The sequence below is a fragment of the Ceratotherium simum genome, chromosome 33, assembly GCF_057802395.1.
Source record: "Ceratotherium simum simum isolate JZ-2026a chromosome 33, ASM5780239v1, whole genome shotgun sequence".
NCBI lineage: Eukaryota > Metazoa > Chordata > Mammalia > Perissodactyla > Rhinocerotidae > Ceratotherium > Ceratotherium simum.
The window spans coordinates 29,492,379-29,507,120 of NC_141932.1; the positions used below are offsets into that span (position 1 = coordinate 29,492,379).

General features: G+C 41.9%; 1 protein-coding gene across 2 annotated transcripts in view; it reads right to left on the bottom strand.

Annotated features, from left to right (window-relative positions):
* Positions 1–14,495, bottom strand: part of ZNF507 (zinc finger protein 507) — a 39,065-nt gene extending 24,570 nt beyond the window's left edge. The window contains exons 1-4 of one of the 2 annotated variants that reach the window (XM_004439792.3): positions 14,353–14,492; positions 12,835–12,928; positions 5,275–7,409; positions 3,388–3,505 (exon numbers count right to left, since the gene is read on the bottom strand). In XM_004439792.3, coding sequence (XP_004439849.2) covers positions 3,388–3,505; positions 5,275–7,407 — 2,251 coding nt within the window. In that variant the 5' untranslated portion in view covers positions 7,408–7,409; positions 12,835–12,928; positions 14,353–14,492. Of the gene's footprint in view, positions 1–3,387; positions 3,506–5,274; positions 7,410–12,834; positions 12,929–14,352 lie in introns of both variants that reach the window. The other variant, XM_004439791.3, reaches the window with a different exon arrangement.
* Positions 14,496–14,742: the final 247 nt, after the last annotated feature.

Below are 14,742 nucleotides of genomic sequence, written 5' to 3' on the forward strand. Positions count from 1 at the left end.
TTCTAAAATATAATGAACTTGATGCCAGCAGCCCTGCTGACTGTAGTAGCTGAATGAACCAGAGATACACTGTTAATTTGAAACATATTAGTTTAATCAGTATTGAATAAATTGTCTTAAGGAAACAGTGATTTGCCAATAAGCTGTAATTTAATACTATAATCCAATATTATAAAGTATGGCTACAAAGCATATATAACAAACTCAATATAAAAAGCCTAAAGCTTTTTCACTCTGTGGGTTTCCTTTATTTATAACTGTCAGCTATCAATGCAACGATGGAAGGAAAAACAAGTGCAAATTATTCAGTTCCATACAATGCAGTCTATTCTATCTAGTAAACTGACAGGTCACAAGGACAAAGGTCTTGACTAACATGAATATGCAGCTCTCTGAAATCCAGGAAACATGGATCCAATGGAAATAGGCCACGTTACTAAACTCACTCTGCAACAAGAGAGCTGAGTAATTCAAATCAGGGTAAGCTTGAGACAATACAAGCCGAATGACTTGATCATATGAAACTATTCCTGAAGATATTCAGTGATTTACACTTGTGTCAGCATAAAGTCCACAGGCCATTCACAGCCTGACTGCTTTACATTCAGGAACAAAGCAAGCATGGGAGCTGCAGCATGAGACAGAGCAGGGAGCAAGCTTGGGTAGAACACCAGTGCACAGTGCAGGTAAGTACAACTGGTCGTACAAAAGAAAACCCACACTGAAATTTTAACAAAACAGAGAAAATCCTTAAGTTAAATTTAAGCTTTCTAAAATTGAAATTTTCTTTTGCTAATAACTACTTTTGCCAAGCAGAACAAAATGTCCTAATTTCCTGGTATAAATCTGTAACACTAACATACATACTAATCATAATTATAATCTAAGCATTGCTCTTAATTGGTAGGTTAAAAACTTGGACTTGATTATAAGTGGCACTGTTCCAAATACAGTTTTAAAAAAAACCCTGCAAAAATGAAATGTGAAATATTGGATAATGGTTTTGTGTGAGAAATATTACAGATCAATGACAACTAATAAAAATGACAGATGGAAAAACTTAATATAGCACAGAATGAGAGCCTGTGCTACTTCAAGCAACTGTTTCCAATGGAAAGAATATTGGATTTAAAGTTCACAAACTTGGGCTGAGTCCTTGCTCTGCCATTTAGTACCAGTGTGATCATGGGCAAATTATTTTACCTCTTGAGGACTCAGTTTTCTCATCTACAAAACGGAGTAGTGGAACCTCCCAGCATGGTTTAGGAATCCCAGGGGCACTGTGTATTTTTCCTTCACCAGTCTCTACGTTTCCTGCATGTTGGCATCAAGTCTGACCTGTCACTTGCTATAGACTCCCTGCAGCTAGCGATGTACCTGTTTTGTTTACACTGAATCCCCAGGGCTTGGCAAATGGTAGGTTTGCAATAAAGAATAATTCAATAAATTTCATGAAGAAACACCATATGAAGGTGCTTTGCCCGTGGCTCTACTAGAGCTCCCGTGGTGTCTGCTGACACGCCCGTTGGCACAGCTGTCTCCCTCACTGGGCTGGGCTCCTCAAAGATGGTGAGGCCTTCACTGTACTCCCAGCACCTAGCGCACCGTCCAGCTCATTTGACAGGGACTCCACACCTTCTGGCAGGACAAATGTCTGAGGTACATTACACCGGATCTCTGAGTGGAGAACATGCCCTAAGTTCTCTGTGCTATCAAAATGGACAGACACTGGGGACCACAGAAGCCCCTCCATCTCTACTTGTTTAATAAGTTTACTAAATTTTAAAGACATTTTAATAAAACAGATATTATTTTTACCTTCTTTGTGAGCTAAAAACTTGTACTTTGACCCAACAACCAGACTTCAAAAGATCTCCTACTGAATTAATAAAATATCAGTATAGGTGTCAGTATACAGGAGGTTAGCAGTCATTGAACTGTTATACTACTATAACAGAGAAACGCAAATGGAGCCAAATGGGAGGAAAAAAGGAATGGCAAGCAATTTAAAACCCATACATTTAACCCTAAGAAACAGAGTATGACCCACAAAGAAAACAGGCTGCAAAATGGAATATGGTGGACAGATGCTAACGGAAAGCTCGAGCTGGTTATTTTAATTTTGAGCTGACATTTTAATCTTTTCTATTAAAACTGGGAGTTCTAATTTGTTAACCCATTTGCACAGTTTTAAATTATTGCTTTTGAAGATGGCCCTAGAAGAGACATAATCCACCAATGGTATTAACCGCAGGTGGTGCCACTGAGTAGTACTTACTTTATTCCTTCATTAGGGATTTATGATCCCATGATATCCAATGTTTTAATGTCTCCTTTAAAGGGGATATGGAAACATAATGAATTAAAATAAAAGGAGGCATTTAGGGCTATTTTGTAAAAAGGAAACAAAACTGTTTTAGCTCAGGCATCTATCGCAGAAACAGATGCTATGTCATAAACTCCTTTTGTTTTGGATAGTTTTACACGGATGACATCTGTTTGACAAGGGAATTTTGGTGCTACAGTGGTGTCAAAATCAGTTCTTTCAGAAACATTCTAGAATCAGTTATGCTTTCTGGGGTATAATTTAATGAAACATTATGGTAAAACATTTTACTCTGCAGTTGTTTCTAACTTTAATTCTTAGGAAATCTAAAAAGGAAAGTCACCCCAATATGTTTTATTTCCCATAAACACTATGTACCACACTTGAGACATTTAAAGTATATCAATTGAAGTGAGCTGATGCAAGGAAGCACAGCTTATTACACTTTATCCCTAATTCTCTGGATGTGGCATCCGCCTTTTCATGGAACTCTAATTAAATCTTTTGATTCTAATATTCCTATTAGCAGAAACTCGGCCAACTGGTACCTAACTAGTACATAAAAAGATCTTGTGGTGGTGTTTTTTTTTTTTAAATAATGCAGATGAAATCTGGCAGTCATACTTGGATAGGAATAAGACCACAGCAGGAAGCCTCAGTTAAAGTTTGAGGTGGGGGCCTACCATCTGCAAAAGCTATGTTCTCACTGGGTCAACCATACTGAGAGAGGGAGAGGAGGCTTGCTTTCCATGCTGCAGTTTCCCTGCCTTGCTCTTATGTCACCTAAAGGTTTATGTTGTACTTGGCTCGTACAGGACAGCATAAATTTCAACGTAATATCTACCTACACAGTTGAAGCTGAGTAGTTACTAACACAGTACTTCATTTAGAACTCGGAATTTCCTCAGGAACAGAGATAAGATTCACTCACATCCATAGTAAAAAAAAATAGAAAAAAATATAAGCAGCATTAGTCCTACAAATTACCCACATGACAACGAAGGGTATTTTTTACTTCATATGCTAGCCAGTGAAGCCTATATAAAAAAATGCATCGATACCTTCTGGAACACATTTTCCATCAGCTGAGTCACTGGAAATTCTTGACTCATTAGAAGTGGCTATTGATAAGGTATCTGGAAGACTGTGTTGCTCTCTCTCATGGTTCCTCAGTTGACTCTAAAAAAAATGAGAGAAATGAACATGTAATTTTCAATAAATACACTTGCACAGTTACAAGGAGGCTATAGAAGGAGTTAATTGCTTTCATGGCCCTGTATCTAGAACACACTACCAGTATTCTAAAATCAAAAGTGCTAAAAGATAATTTGACACATTTGACAGTTTATGGAAAGGGAAACTACTAGGGAAATCACAATCTCATCAAAAAGGCAGTTCCCCTTTTCACATTCTCCAGAAGGAAGCCACCGCTGTCTCAGGAGGTGTTTATGCATGGCATGTGCATGCATACTGAACCGCTGGCAGGCCCATAGGATGAAAGAGCAGAGTATTCAGAATAACTCAACACTTTCAGAAAAATAAATCCAATCACAGTTAACTGCTGGACTCCTGCTAACTTTTGCTTGTGAATATCAACTAAATGTGTAAGAGAGACCTAACTGGAACAGCTCCTCCAAGCATATCTTCCTCCTCCACGTTCACCCCCATCAGTCAAGAGTGCAATAGCAAAAGAAAATCCTGGAGGGCCGGCCCCGTGGCTTAGCGGTTAAGTGCACGCGCTCCGCTACTGGCGGCCCGGGTTCGGATCCCGGGCGCACCGACGCACCGCTTCTCCGGCCATGCTGAGGCTGTGTCCCACATACAGCAACTAGAAGGATGTGCAGCTATGACATACAACTATCTACTGGGGCTTTGGGGGAAAAAAGGAGGAGGATTGGCAATAGATGTTAGCTCAGAGCCGGTCTTCCTCAGCAAAAAGAGGAGGATTAGCATGGATGTTAGCTCAGGGCTGATCTTCCTCACAAAAAAACACAAAAAACAAGAAAATCCTGGAAACTTATGGAACTTGCTTTTGCAGGCCATTTGGAAGCACTACTTTTGCAGTGGCCTGAGGCCATTTCAGAATTTCAGGAGGGCAATCCAAGCAGGTGGTGAATCTCAGACTCAAAGGCTTTTTTATTCCTGTTACCTTTTTACCACCAGCTAGGCCCCAACTCTGTAATCTGAGAGAAAAAGTCTACATCCCAGTTAGACCTTAAGGATACATTTTTTTAATTTTTCAAACAGTTAACTGGCACACTGAAGAATAAAAGTTCAAAATCAATGATTCAATGAATCCAAGTTTCTTTTACAAAAACAGCATTTCATGCTGGTTGTTGGTTTTAAGGTAGCGCATAAGATGAAAATCACAGTCAGAGTCCTTTAAACTGCCCATAAAACATAACATACATGGCTCTACTTCCACTGTAGTCTTTCATTAAGTACCATACAGCCCATTTTTCCTTCTGCAATGATACAAATCACTGGTTGGTTGGTTGTGTAGCAGCTGAAGTGAATGACTTGCATTTTGGGGCCATGTAAGATGAAAAACAGATATTTTTCGCATTGATAATGTAGAATTAAATTTGTGTAAGTCAAATGTGTATATGATGTCCCTCCACCATACATTCTCTTGTAATTCCCTTACAACTTAAAACCAATACTTTTTAAAAAAGATATACACACTAAAACACTAAAGCAATAAACACAGAGGCTGTTCAGGCAGTGGCAGGCAGGGAAAAGAATCCTACACCAGAAATTCTGACGACCTAGATTTCCATCCCAACTTTCATATGAATTATTTGGGATCCCCTGGGCAAATTATCAAACTCTTCTGGGCCTCAGTTTCCTTATCTATGAAATGAGGCGGCTGGACTATTATCTACAAAGTTCCCTGTTTGCTCTAAGATTCTACGGTTCTCTGAATGGCTTCATGAACCAATGCTTACCTTATAATGGAAAGATTCTTCACACTGCTTGCACTGGTATATTCTCGTTTTACAGTGGTTGATCATGTGGTTCTCCAAATCTTTGCTGTTGTCAGCTATGTGCTCACAGATAGGACACTGATACGGCTGTCTCTGTCGATGGACTCGCAAGTGCTGCTTGATGTAGCCCTTGTTACCACTTGCGTAGTGACACAAGCGGCAGCGGTAGGGTCGATCAGCATTAGGGATGTATTCCACTACACTGCTTCCTGACAAACCTGGATCGCTGTTGGGTTGGCATTGGGCATTATCCTGCAACTCTTTCAAAATGTCATCATCTGAAGCATTCTGGTCTGTCCTTTCCCTCAATTTTTCAATTACAGTGAGTAAGGACATGCTGATGCCAGTCTTTACTTGACCATCTGACAATTCCTGCCTTCCCTCTGGGAGTGCAACTAAGGTCGAGTTGCTTTGATTAAAACTAGTTAATCCATCCGAAGAGTTTTTAAGTGGTGACATCATTTTAGAATATGCTGCCAATGTACTATCTACTTGCCTTTGTCCGGTATCGGGATCTAAAAGGTTTATATTCCCATAGTGCCCAAGGTTGGCTCTGGTTAGCTCTGCAGCTCTTATAGGCATGGTGACCAGGGCTTCTGCAGCTAACGAGTGTAGTCTCAGAGACTCAGAATTTGTCCTTCTTCGGCCTGGTGGGGCATTCTCATCAGGAGCCAGTCCTTTATTTAGTAACTCGCTGTCTGTCTTCTCTGGATTGCTCCAGCCTATGATCAGCCCCCCAATATCAACAGTACATTTATCAGCACGATAAACTTCATCTCTTCCCCCACACCCAGTCTGGGCTTCTGCGGGGCTCAGGCTTTTCCCTTCTTCCATTTCAGCATTCATGAGGAAATGTTTCTGTGAAAGGGTTTCTTCAGCACCTGGCAACCGTTCCACTATCACGTTAACATGACCTTTTTCATGTGGGCTACTGCTGATGATTTTCTGTGCTGATGAAAGCAGGCTGTCAGCAGCCAGATTCTCCTCCGCATCAGAAACCACCTCCAGTGTCTCTTCCTCGTTAGGGTCAAGGGGGACTGACTGACTGAGATGAACTCCCCCTTCCACACTCTGTCCTAAAGGAGATGAGGATGATAACGGTTCTGAGCTGCAAATCTGCACTTGTACTGATGGCCCGTTGTGGATACTCAGTTCATTGTCTCCAATAGCAATGACTACTGCATCAACCCCACCAGGTGTGGCAGCCACCGAAGAATCCAGCAAGCCTAGTGGCTCATTTTCATTTTCAAAGATTGGATAGGAGCAGTCAACCTCCCCAGCATGTTTCCAAGCATGTGTTTTCAACATTCTCTGCTGGCCACAAGTATAACTACAAAACAAGCATCGGTACATGCCATACTGCTCATACGCGTACCATTTCCTCCTACCCATTTCTGCCATGGACGCAGCTTGGGCAGTATGAGCTTGTGGACTGTCCACACTTACTGGGATGTCAGGAGTGGTGTCATTATTTCTTTCTGTGGTTCTCTGACACAAGGAGTTGGAGGGGCTTATGCACTCTTGGGCTTTGGATTGAGTGGGACTGTTGGCGTTGTTCTCATGGTCATTTACCACGTGCGCTTCAAGTTCCTCTTGGCTTTTAGATGTAATATGGCACTCTGAGCACATTAATATCACTTCATTCTGCTGACCATGCTGCTTGATATGATCTTTTAACACAGAAAAAGATGATGACAGAAACTTACAAAGGCTACACTGGTAAGACATAGCCTTCCCATCATTCTGGGCAAGAGAGTCAGGGGTAAAATGTATTTGCGACATCTCAGCCCTTCTAATATCAGCAGCAGGGGACTGGGTTACTTTAGCTGGAATCTCGCAAAGTTCTTGGCTTTCAAGAGAGCGCGTTGCAGCACTTGAACGTGAGCGTTTTTTCCCAATTAAAAGACATTTTTGCGACTTTTCATGTTCCACTATCTTGCTTAACTTCTGGATAACATGGATTAATGGATCTGTTTTAGCTTTTCTTTGTTCATCAATTTCCAGTGATGAACTGATGACAGTTTCAGCAGTCAATATAGCTTCCTGTTCTCCAAGATCTGGCACCAACATGGTAACACTGCTGCTTTCTTCCATATCTAAAAAGGATAATATACAACAGAAAGAAATGCCAGGTTACAGGATAATTACAGGTTTGTAATTCAGGAAATCTAAGCTACTCTAAGTATTTTCTAACCTGGGAGCTCCATATCAACATACCTTGCATTCCCCATAGAGAGCTAAATTGTTCAGAATTTCTCTCTGGAATGCCATCTCCTGTCAAAATTGATGACGGAGATCTTTCCATCCTTCATTTCTTTCTTTGGAAATGACTTTAACAATGTGCATCTCCTTTTTTCTTCACTTTCTTTCCTCTAGACATCTAGCTAGACCCAATCAATAGTTCCCGTTTTTTGCACAGTGCCAAAACAAATGACTCCTATTCCTTGATTGAAGGAACACAGCCATGCCCAGGGCATGTGGAACCACCTCAAGTTACTATGAAATACCATTCTGTAAAGCCAATACATGACTGATACAATTCTTGGGAGACAATTTCTTACATCAAATATAATTGTAGTTTTATTACTAAAATCATAAATTTCAGGTTTTTCCTCCCCAAAGCTTTGGAATTGTGAAAATATAGTCATGTAACCTATTGTAAAGGGCATAGTAAACTTTGAGAAGTACTATGCAAATGAAACTAAATAAAAGCAATGATCCAGTTCCTTCTTTTACTTCCTTTAATTTATCTTCCTGAAGATAAACCACAAACCATGCTGTGGTTTTTTTCTGGAGGTCATATTAGCAGTCAATTATTACTCTCACACACGTAAGTATTTTTTTTCCTGAAAGGGAAAGGGGCATCAGAGAAGGAAAAAACTGATATCCTAGTTGTGTTTGAAGTCTAAATACGAACAGAGTTCTTAGAAGGGGTTATCTGTAGGTTCTAGTAATGCGTTATGGCCAAGGAAGTCACTAAACATAAAATACTCATAATATCTTTCAGCCTAAATCTTGAATACTCTATTCCTGGCAGTACTTTCATTTCAAACATTTCCTTTGGCTTAAAGTGAGATTAATTTGTTGACTTGGATCACATTTTTAAGTGTAGGCTTTTTTCCAGCAACAAGTTTTGTTTTTCCACATTTTAGGTGCATTCTGGGATCTTACTCACAACATTCAATAAATGCCAGGGAAATTTTTAGTGGCACTAGCTATAGACCAAAGACCATACTATTCTTAAACCCCAGTCAGAGGCCCTGAATTCTTACTTTAGGAGGTGAATTATGGCTCCTCTTCCCCCAGGTGGCTGAATCAACATAACAGGGCCCTTTAGCCCCTGCCAAGATCATACCTAAACTCCTGCCAGACCCGACCAGTGCTCTGACCTGCTTCAGTGCCAGTTCTCCCATACTAACTCTTGGCAGCAGTTATGGCTTTCCCTCTCATTTTCTACTCTTTCTGGCACACTAGCTTTCTATATCTGGGTCCACATCAGGCAAAAACGCAAACATTCTACTCTCGGCTTCTTCAGTACTACTTCTTCCCTCCTTCCTAACACTCTGCCCTATGTGATCAGCTTTTTTCTCTTTTCCCCCTCTAACTGCACTCACGGCAGGGAACGCCTTTCACAGCCTTACAACAGTGACAGCTATCCCAGTTCCCAATGGCCAGTGGTTGGGCATTACCTCTCAAAAGACTAGTTCCTTTACGTCTTTCTCAAGTAGGAAGAACAAAAGTGTGTTTAGATCTCTACATTCAACCTTAAGTCACTAAAGAGGGGACCAGTGGGGGAACAATTTGTTTTCTTAGAAAAACCCTTCGTGACTTAGAGTCACTTTATTGCCTGAGAACTCCACATCTTTAGGCCAAGGGAGCTGTGGCTCTTCATGTGAGTACTGATTTCCCTTTAGGGTCATTCACTTAAGGCTTTCTTTCAGCTCAATTGTTAAATGCAAATTAGTTAAATAATAGTTAATAATAGGAATCCCTGAACATTCCATTTCTTGCACAAGATTTGGTGCTCCACTGTAGATCTATGGTCTCCTTCCCCATGAAATGTAGGCTACACAGATGTAGGCTGATTGATAATCTGGAGGTTAACAAGTGAATATTTGCTCAACAGACTCTGCACACCCACAGGGCTACAAAGGTGACTCATGTTAGCCCTCTTCTACTTAATGATACAATAGGAGGGAGACAGAGCAGTGCAAATGGCTCCCTGTGGATACTTCAGTGTGTACCTTAAAGAGAAAGCGAAATGAAGACGACGAGGAGTTCATTTCATCTCAAGAAAAAGACTAATACAAAGAATCTGACAAAACATTCCGCTTTTTAAAGCTGTGCCTGCTCGGGCATTAAGAGCTAATGGAAATCTGCAGCAGATGCTCCAATTTTCCCTGAACATTTACGTAAGTATCTCATTTTAGAGGCTGCATACATTTGGGGATAAGTACAGAAATGGTAGCCATAAAACAGATATGACAACATAAAACACATCAAGAAACACCTGAAAAACCACTTTGGGTCCACATGGCAAAATCGATGCACAAGTTAAGTCTCACTAAAACAAAAGTCTCTGTTACAAAAGGTTAGAGAAACAGTTCATAATAAAGTATACACAGAGAGGAAGTTAAGTTGACCTTAGGGCCAACTCTTCAAACTTTCATAAAAATTTCACTTAGATCACTAATGTGCACATACATGGGATTGCATGTCAAGTGAAGTAAAATTTATTTGAATAATAAAAGGGATAAAAATAAGGCATACTCAGGGCCAGCCCAGTGGCGAAGTGGTTGAATTTGCGTGCTCCGCTCCAGTGGCCCAGGGTTTGCAGGTTTGGATCCCGGGTGCGGACCTACACACCACTTATCAAGCCATGCTGTGGCAGGCATCCCACGTATAAAGTAGAGGAAGATGGCCATGGATTTGAGCCCAGAGCCAATCGTCCTCAGCAAAAAGAGGAGGACTGGCAAAGGATGTTAGCTCAGGGCTGATCTTCTTCACCAAAAGAAAAAGGAGTACAAATAAAATCCCAGTGGCTCAATAATGATGACAACATGAATTATGATAATCTGCATGGCCTCCAAGAGATCAATGTAAATGCAACTTTAAAAATATTACCATTGTGTGGATGAGTGGAGAGGGTGGGGATAAAGTGAGAATGGCAAGTTTTGTAACTGAAGTTGAATGATGAGTACCTAGGAGTTCATTATACTATTCTTTCTCCTTGTGTAATTGTTTAAAATTTTTCTTAACAAAAAGTTACAGAAAAAATTATGTGCATGGCGCCAAGCAAAGTACCAGGAAGAACGGAAAATATTTTAAATTCACAGTACTCATGGTTTAAAACTGAATTGAGTGGATAAGACAAACATATTTAGAAGTTAAAAAGAATGAATAGCTTTTAAACAATGCAACAGTACACAAGGTAAAACAGTCAGAAGGTACCAGTCAATGACCAAATCCTAACTAGAGAGACTAAGAGCTCGTTTTGGTCTAGGAAGGTAAGCAAAGGCTTCCTGAAGAAGCAAGATGTAACTGTATCCCACAAGAAGGACATGCCAGATGTCATCCATTCGTGCCTCTAGGCTCACTGTCTCCTGTTCTCCACTCTGCTCTCTGTCCCAGGAGGGACTACATCATTAGGCTCCTACGCCCTCTGGCTTCTGGTTGAGTTATGCCAATGGAGAGCCAGGACAGGAGACCAGATGGAGGCAGCAGAGTGCAATCAGGATACTCATTTTCCTAGTTCCGTCCTCTGGGTCACCTCAGATTGGCCATGTTCCTCAACAGAAGGCCATTCTCTCCGGGCAGGCCGCTCTACAAGACTCCCCCCGTCCTGGCACCTCTCCCTCCTCCCGATGCCGCTAGCTGCACATGCAAGTGGTACACCTTTATTGCGAGTGTCTTTGTAAATACATCCTCCTTGAACTATCTTAATTAGGGTGTGCCATCCGCCTTCTTGGAATTCTGTTGACACAAGAGTAAGACTAACAAGGAAAGTAGCCCTAACATCATTATATTTTCAGAAGTGAGAATAAGCATGCTATTTAGGAGTCAGTGAAAAGATCAATATGGCTGAATAGGAAGGTTTACTAGGAAGAGAAAAGATAAGTGGCATCAGCAAAACACAGGGCTTCTTGTTTGGAATCTTCAGACATAACAACATTAGACCAAATATATCAAATTGTTACAAATAAATAAAAGTTGTATCCCAAACAGAAAAGTTCTACAACCTTTTCCACGGAGTCTCAAATCTTTCCAAAACAACAGTATTCCACGAGCAAAAGCTTACAATTAATGTCTTTGCCAAGAAAAGAGCCAAATTATTTCAGTTGTCTTTATTTCCTTAGAATTTGCTATTTGTTTTATTTGTATATCTAATTAGTTCCTTTCAGTTACAGCAGTATGATTATCTTAAGTAAAATCAAGTTGAACGATTCATGTGGGCCTGGAGAAAGGCTGTAATTTTCTGTGTATATATGAAGACAGTTCAATATGTTATAAAGAACCTTTTCTTTAAGACTAAGAATTTGTTCTTTCCCAACTAGAAAAAAATTGTGCTATAGAAGTAATGGCCAATTTCCCATTCTTCTAGATTATCGTAATTCTAAAATACAAAACATTTATTTCACTCTAGCCAAAAGAAGGCAGGGGATATAAGCTCATGGGTTCCTCTCCTAGAATGCCTTCAGTTAGCTGTGTGACCTTAGGCAAGTCACTGTTTCTGAGGGTTTTAGATTCCTCAGACGTAAAACAAGAGAGTGGTGCTGGATGAACTTTCATGTCCCTGAATTATAAACTGTATATAAAAAATTACCTGGACACTGCGTACACATTATTTATAGATTTATCTTACTAATATCAGCCATAATTTATTTGAATTAAAATCTACTTAGCTTAATGTATTCTTAATTGCCACTAAGAAAAAAATATAAATATCACAAGTACATGAATTTCATAGTCTAAAATTTCTTAGCTGGCATCTAGCCTGAGAGAATATTCTAATTTGGCAGCTACAATTAAGAAATAAGATCTAACTAATGCTAACCAATATTCAGATTTAACATTTACTGAGCACCGACAATGTGCCCAACACAGTGCCGGAGACCGTGAAAACAAGTAAGAGGGAATCCTTGCCCTTGAGGTGCTCATGGTCCAGCAAGAAGTGCCTGCACAGATTTTGTGTTTGCCTCATGGAATCCCATGGTGATACTAAGCTCTTTTTTGCAGATGAGACTCTGAGGATCACAGACGTAAAGTATTAACTGGTTGAAGCTTTGGAATCTAGGCCTGATTCTAAATCCATCCTTTCTCAATACACCAATTTTCCTCTTATTTCTCAGTGAGAACAAAAATGTATACAGTATCAATACTGAAAAGAATAAGAGCCCCTTACAGGTAGGCTGTATTAAACATCTTAGCGTGTTTGACCCTCATAACTCTTTGGGACAGGCCAGGTGGGTGTTAGACAAGTTTACAAATAAGGAAACACTCAGTGCAGTTTAAGTGACTTACCCAAAGTTACATGGCTGTTAAGTGGCAGAGCCAGTGTCTTTCAAATCAATTCCTGAAATTAATACAGTCCCTTGGATCAATCTTCAAAATCCAGCTGTGGCCAAGAATGAAAGTATACAGTATCAAACATTTCTCTTTCTTAATGAAACAAAGTAATGATTTTTTTTTTTTTGGCAGTGAAAAATTTCCCAATATTCTATGTCAAAAAGAAATTCAGAGGAATGTTCATGTAACCCAATTATGTGATGCAAATTTATATAATTTTCTAACAAGTAGACTTTAGGATTCTGCACAAGTTAGAAAATACAGCTCTGGAAACTTCTCCCAATAATTGTGTATTTTATGTTTTAGCTCAGAATTTATCTGACTCAAAATACTACTGGTTTTATTGATATCACTTTCTAATGAATAAGAAACAATAAATTGTATATTGTTATTTTAATCTTAACCAAAAATACAATCTAAAGGATGATTCGGCAAACTTCAAACAGTTCTACAGGCACAGGAGGCTAAACGGCAGCACGAAAAGGTAGGACACAGTGGATTGACCTATATGTATCTTTTAACGCAGTTTCCTGCCCTGGTCCTATATTTCTTTGCTACTGTTTCAGAATGAATCTAAAAGATCAAAGAATGTTTATTCATTTCACCTAGAATGCAACTATCTTATCGATTATGGCTAAGTAAATAGTTCACTGCCAGGGCAGAGAGCACGTCTTTGGCCCTCCTCTTAAGTTAATTTTAAACGAGTTAGTGAGCTAAAGGAACGAAGGGCCAAGCTTTCTCTTTTAATCAATAACGCACAACATACACCGAGTCAGAGCGGAGTACCGGAGAAAGTACAAACTCAAGAAGGTGACAAATCCAGTAATTGCCTGATAAGAGAGATACAGACTGATAGCAAATTACAGCCCACTGCAGTAACTAAAAAGATTGCCTACGGGTTGTGATGGTGGCCTCAGCCTAATTAATCATCCAGGCCTTCCACAAAACCATTCACTCCGGATAGCCCCAGGTCTTAAGAGGTAGGAGCTTTTCCCAATGAGCTCAGTGATCTCGAGGGAGCCCATTTCATCGCCGAGTTCGTAAGAGGCACAGAGGGCGAGGATTGCTTTTCTGTACTAGCTTTCTCTACACCAAGGAGTGTGGCTAAAGGACTGGGGCGATGGGGGTTGAGAAAATCGAGAGAGGCGGTGAGGACACCGTTCCTGGCTCCATCCCGACTGGCCTGAGCGGGTTCCCCTCTGCAGAGGGGCAGGGAGCAACGCCCAGGCGGGCCTGCCTGCGGACCGGGGTGGTGACAGGCTGCGGGGAGCGGAGGGTCCCCCCACCCCTGGCTGCGGCAAGCCCTGGGTCTCCGCAGGCCTTGCTGTGGCGGCACCGAGCACTGAAAGGGGACATGGAACTTGGGGCATGTGGCGAGCACCGGGCGGGCGCCGGCAGAGGCCCGAGGGGAGGGCGCACATGGCCGGCGGCGGCGCTACCGGCGTGCGGGGGGGCGGCCCCGGGGCGCGGTACCTGCGGTCGGGCGGCGGCTGCTGCTTCCGCGAGCCTGCTGGGGCCGGCCGGGAGCCTGGCCGTGCCCTCGCCCTCGCCCTCACCCACCTCTCTCCCGGCTCTTTTCCCTCTTTTCCCCCGCTTTTCCCCTCCTCATCCGGAGCTCCAAAATGGCGGCGCTGGGGCCGGATCACGTGAGCCGCGGGCAGGTCAGGTGACCCGAGTGGCGGGCGGCGGGGGCGGGGCGAGGGGCGGGCCCCGCCCACGGGCATCCCGGGGCCTGGGGCTGGGCGGCCCCAGGAGGTACCCCGCAGGCTCGCTGCCGTCCCCCGCTCCTGGGCGGCGTTCGGGCGGGGTTGGCGGGCTCTCAGGACCCCGCGTTGGCCTCGCAGTGGTCGTCTGGGTCGAGAA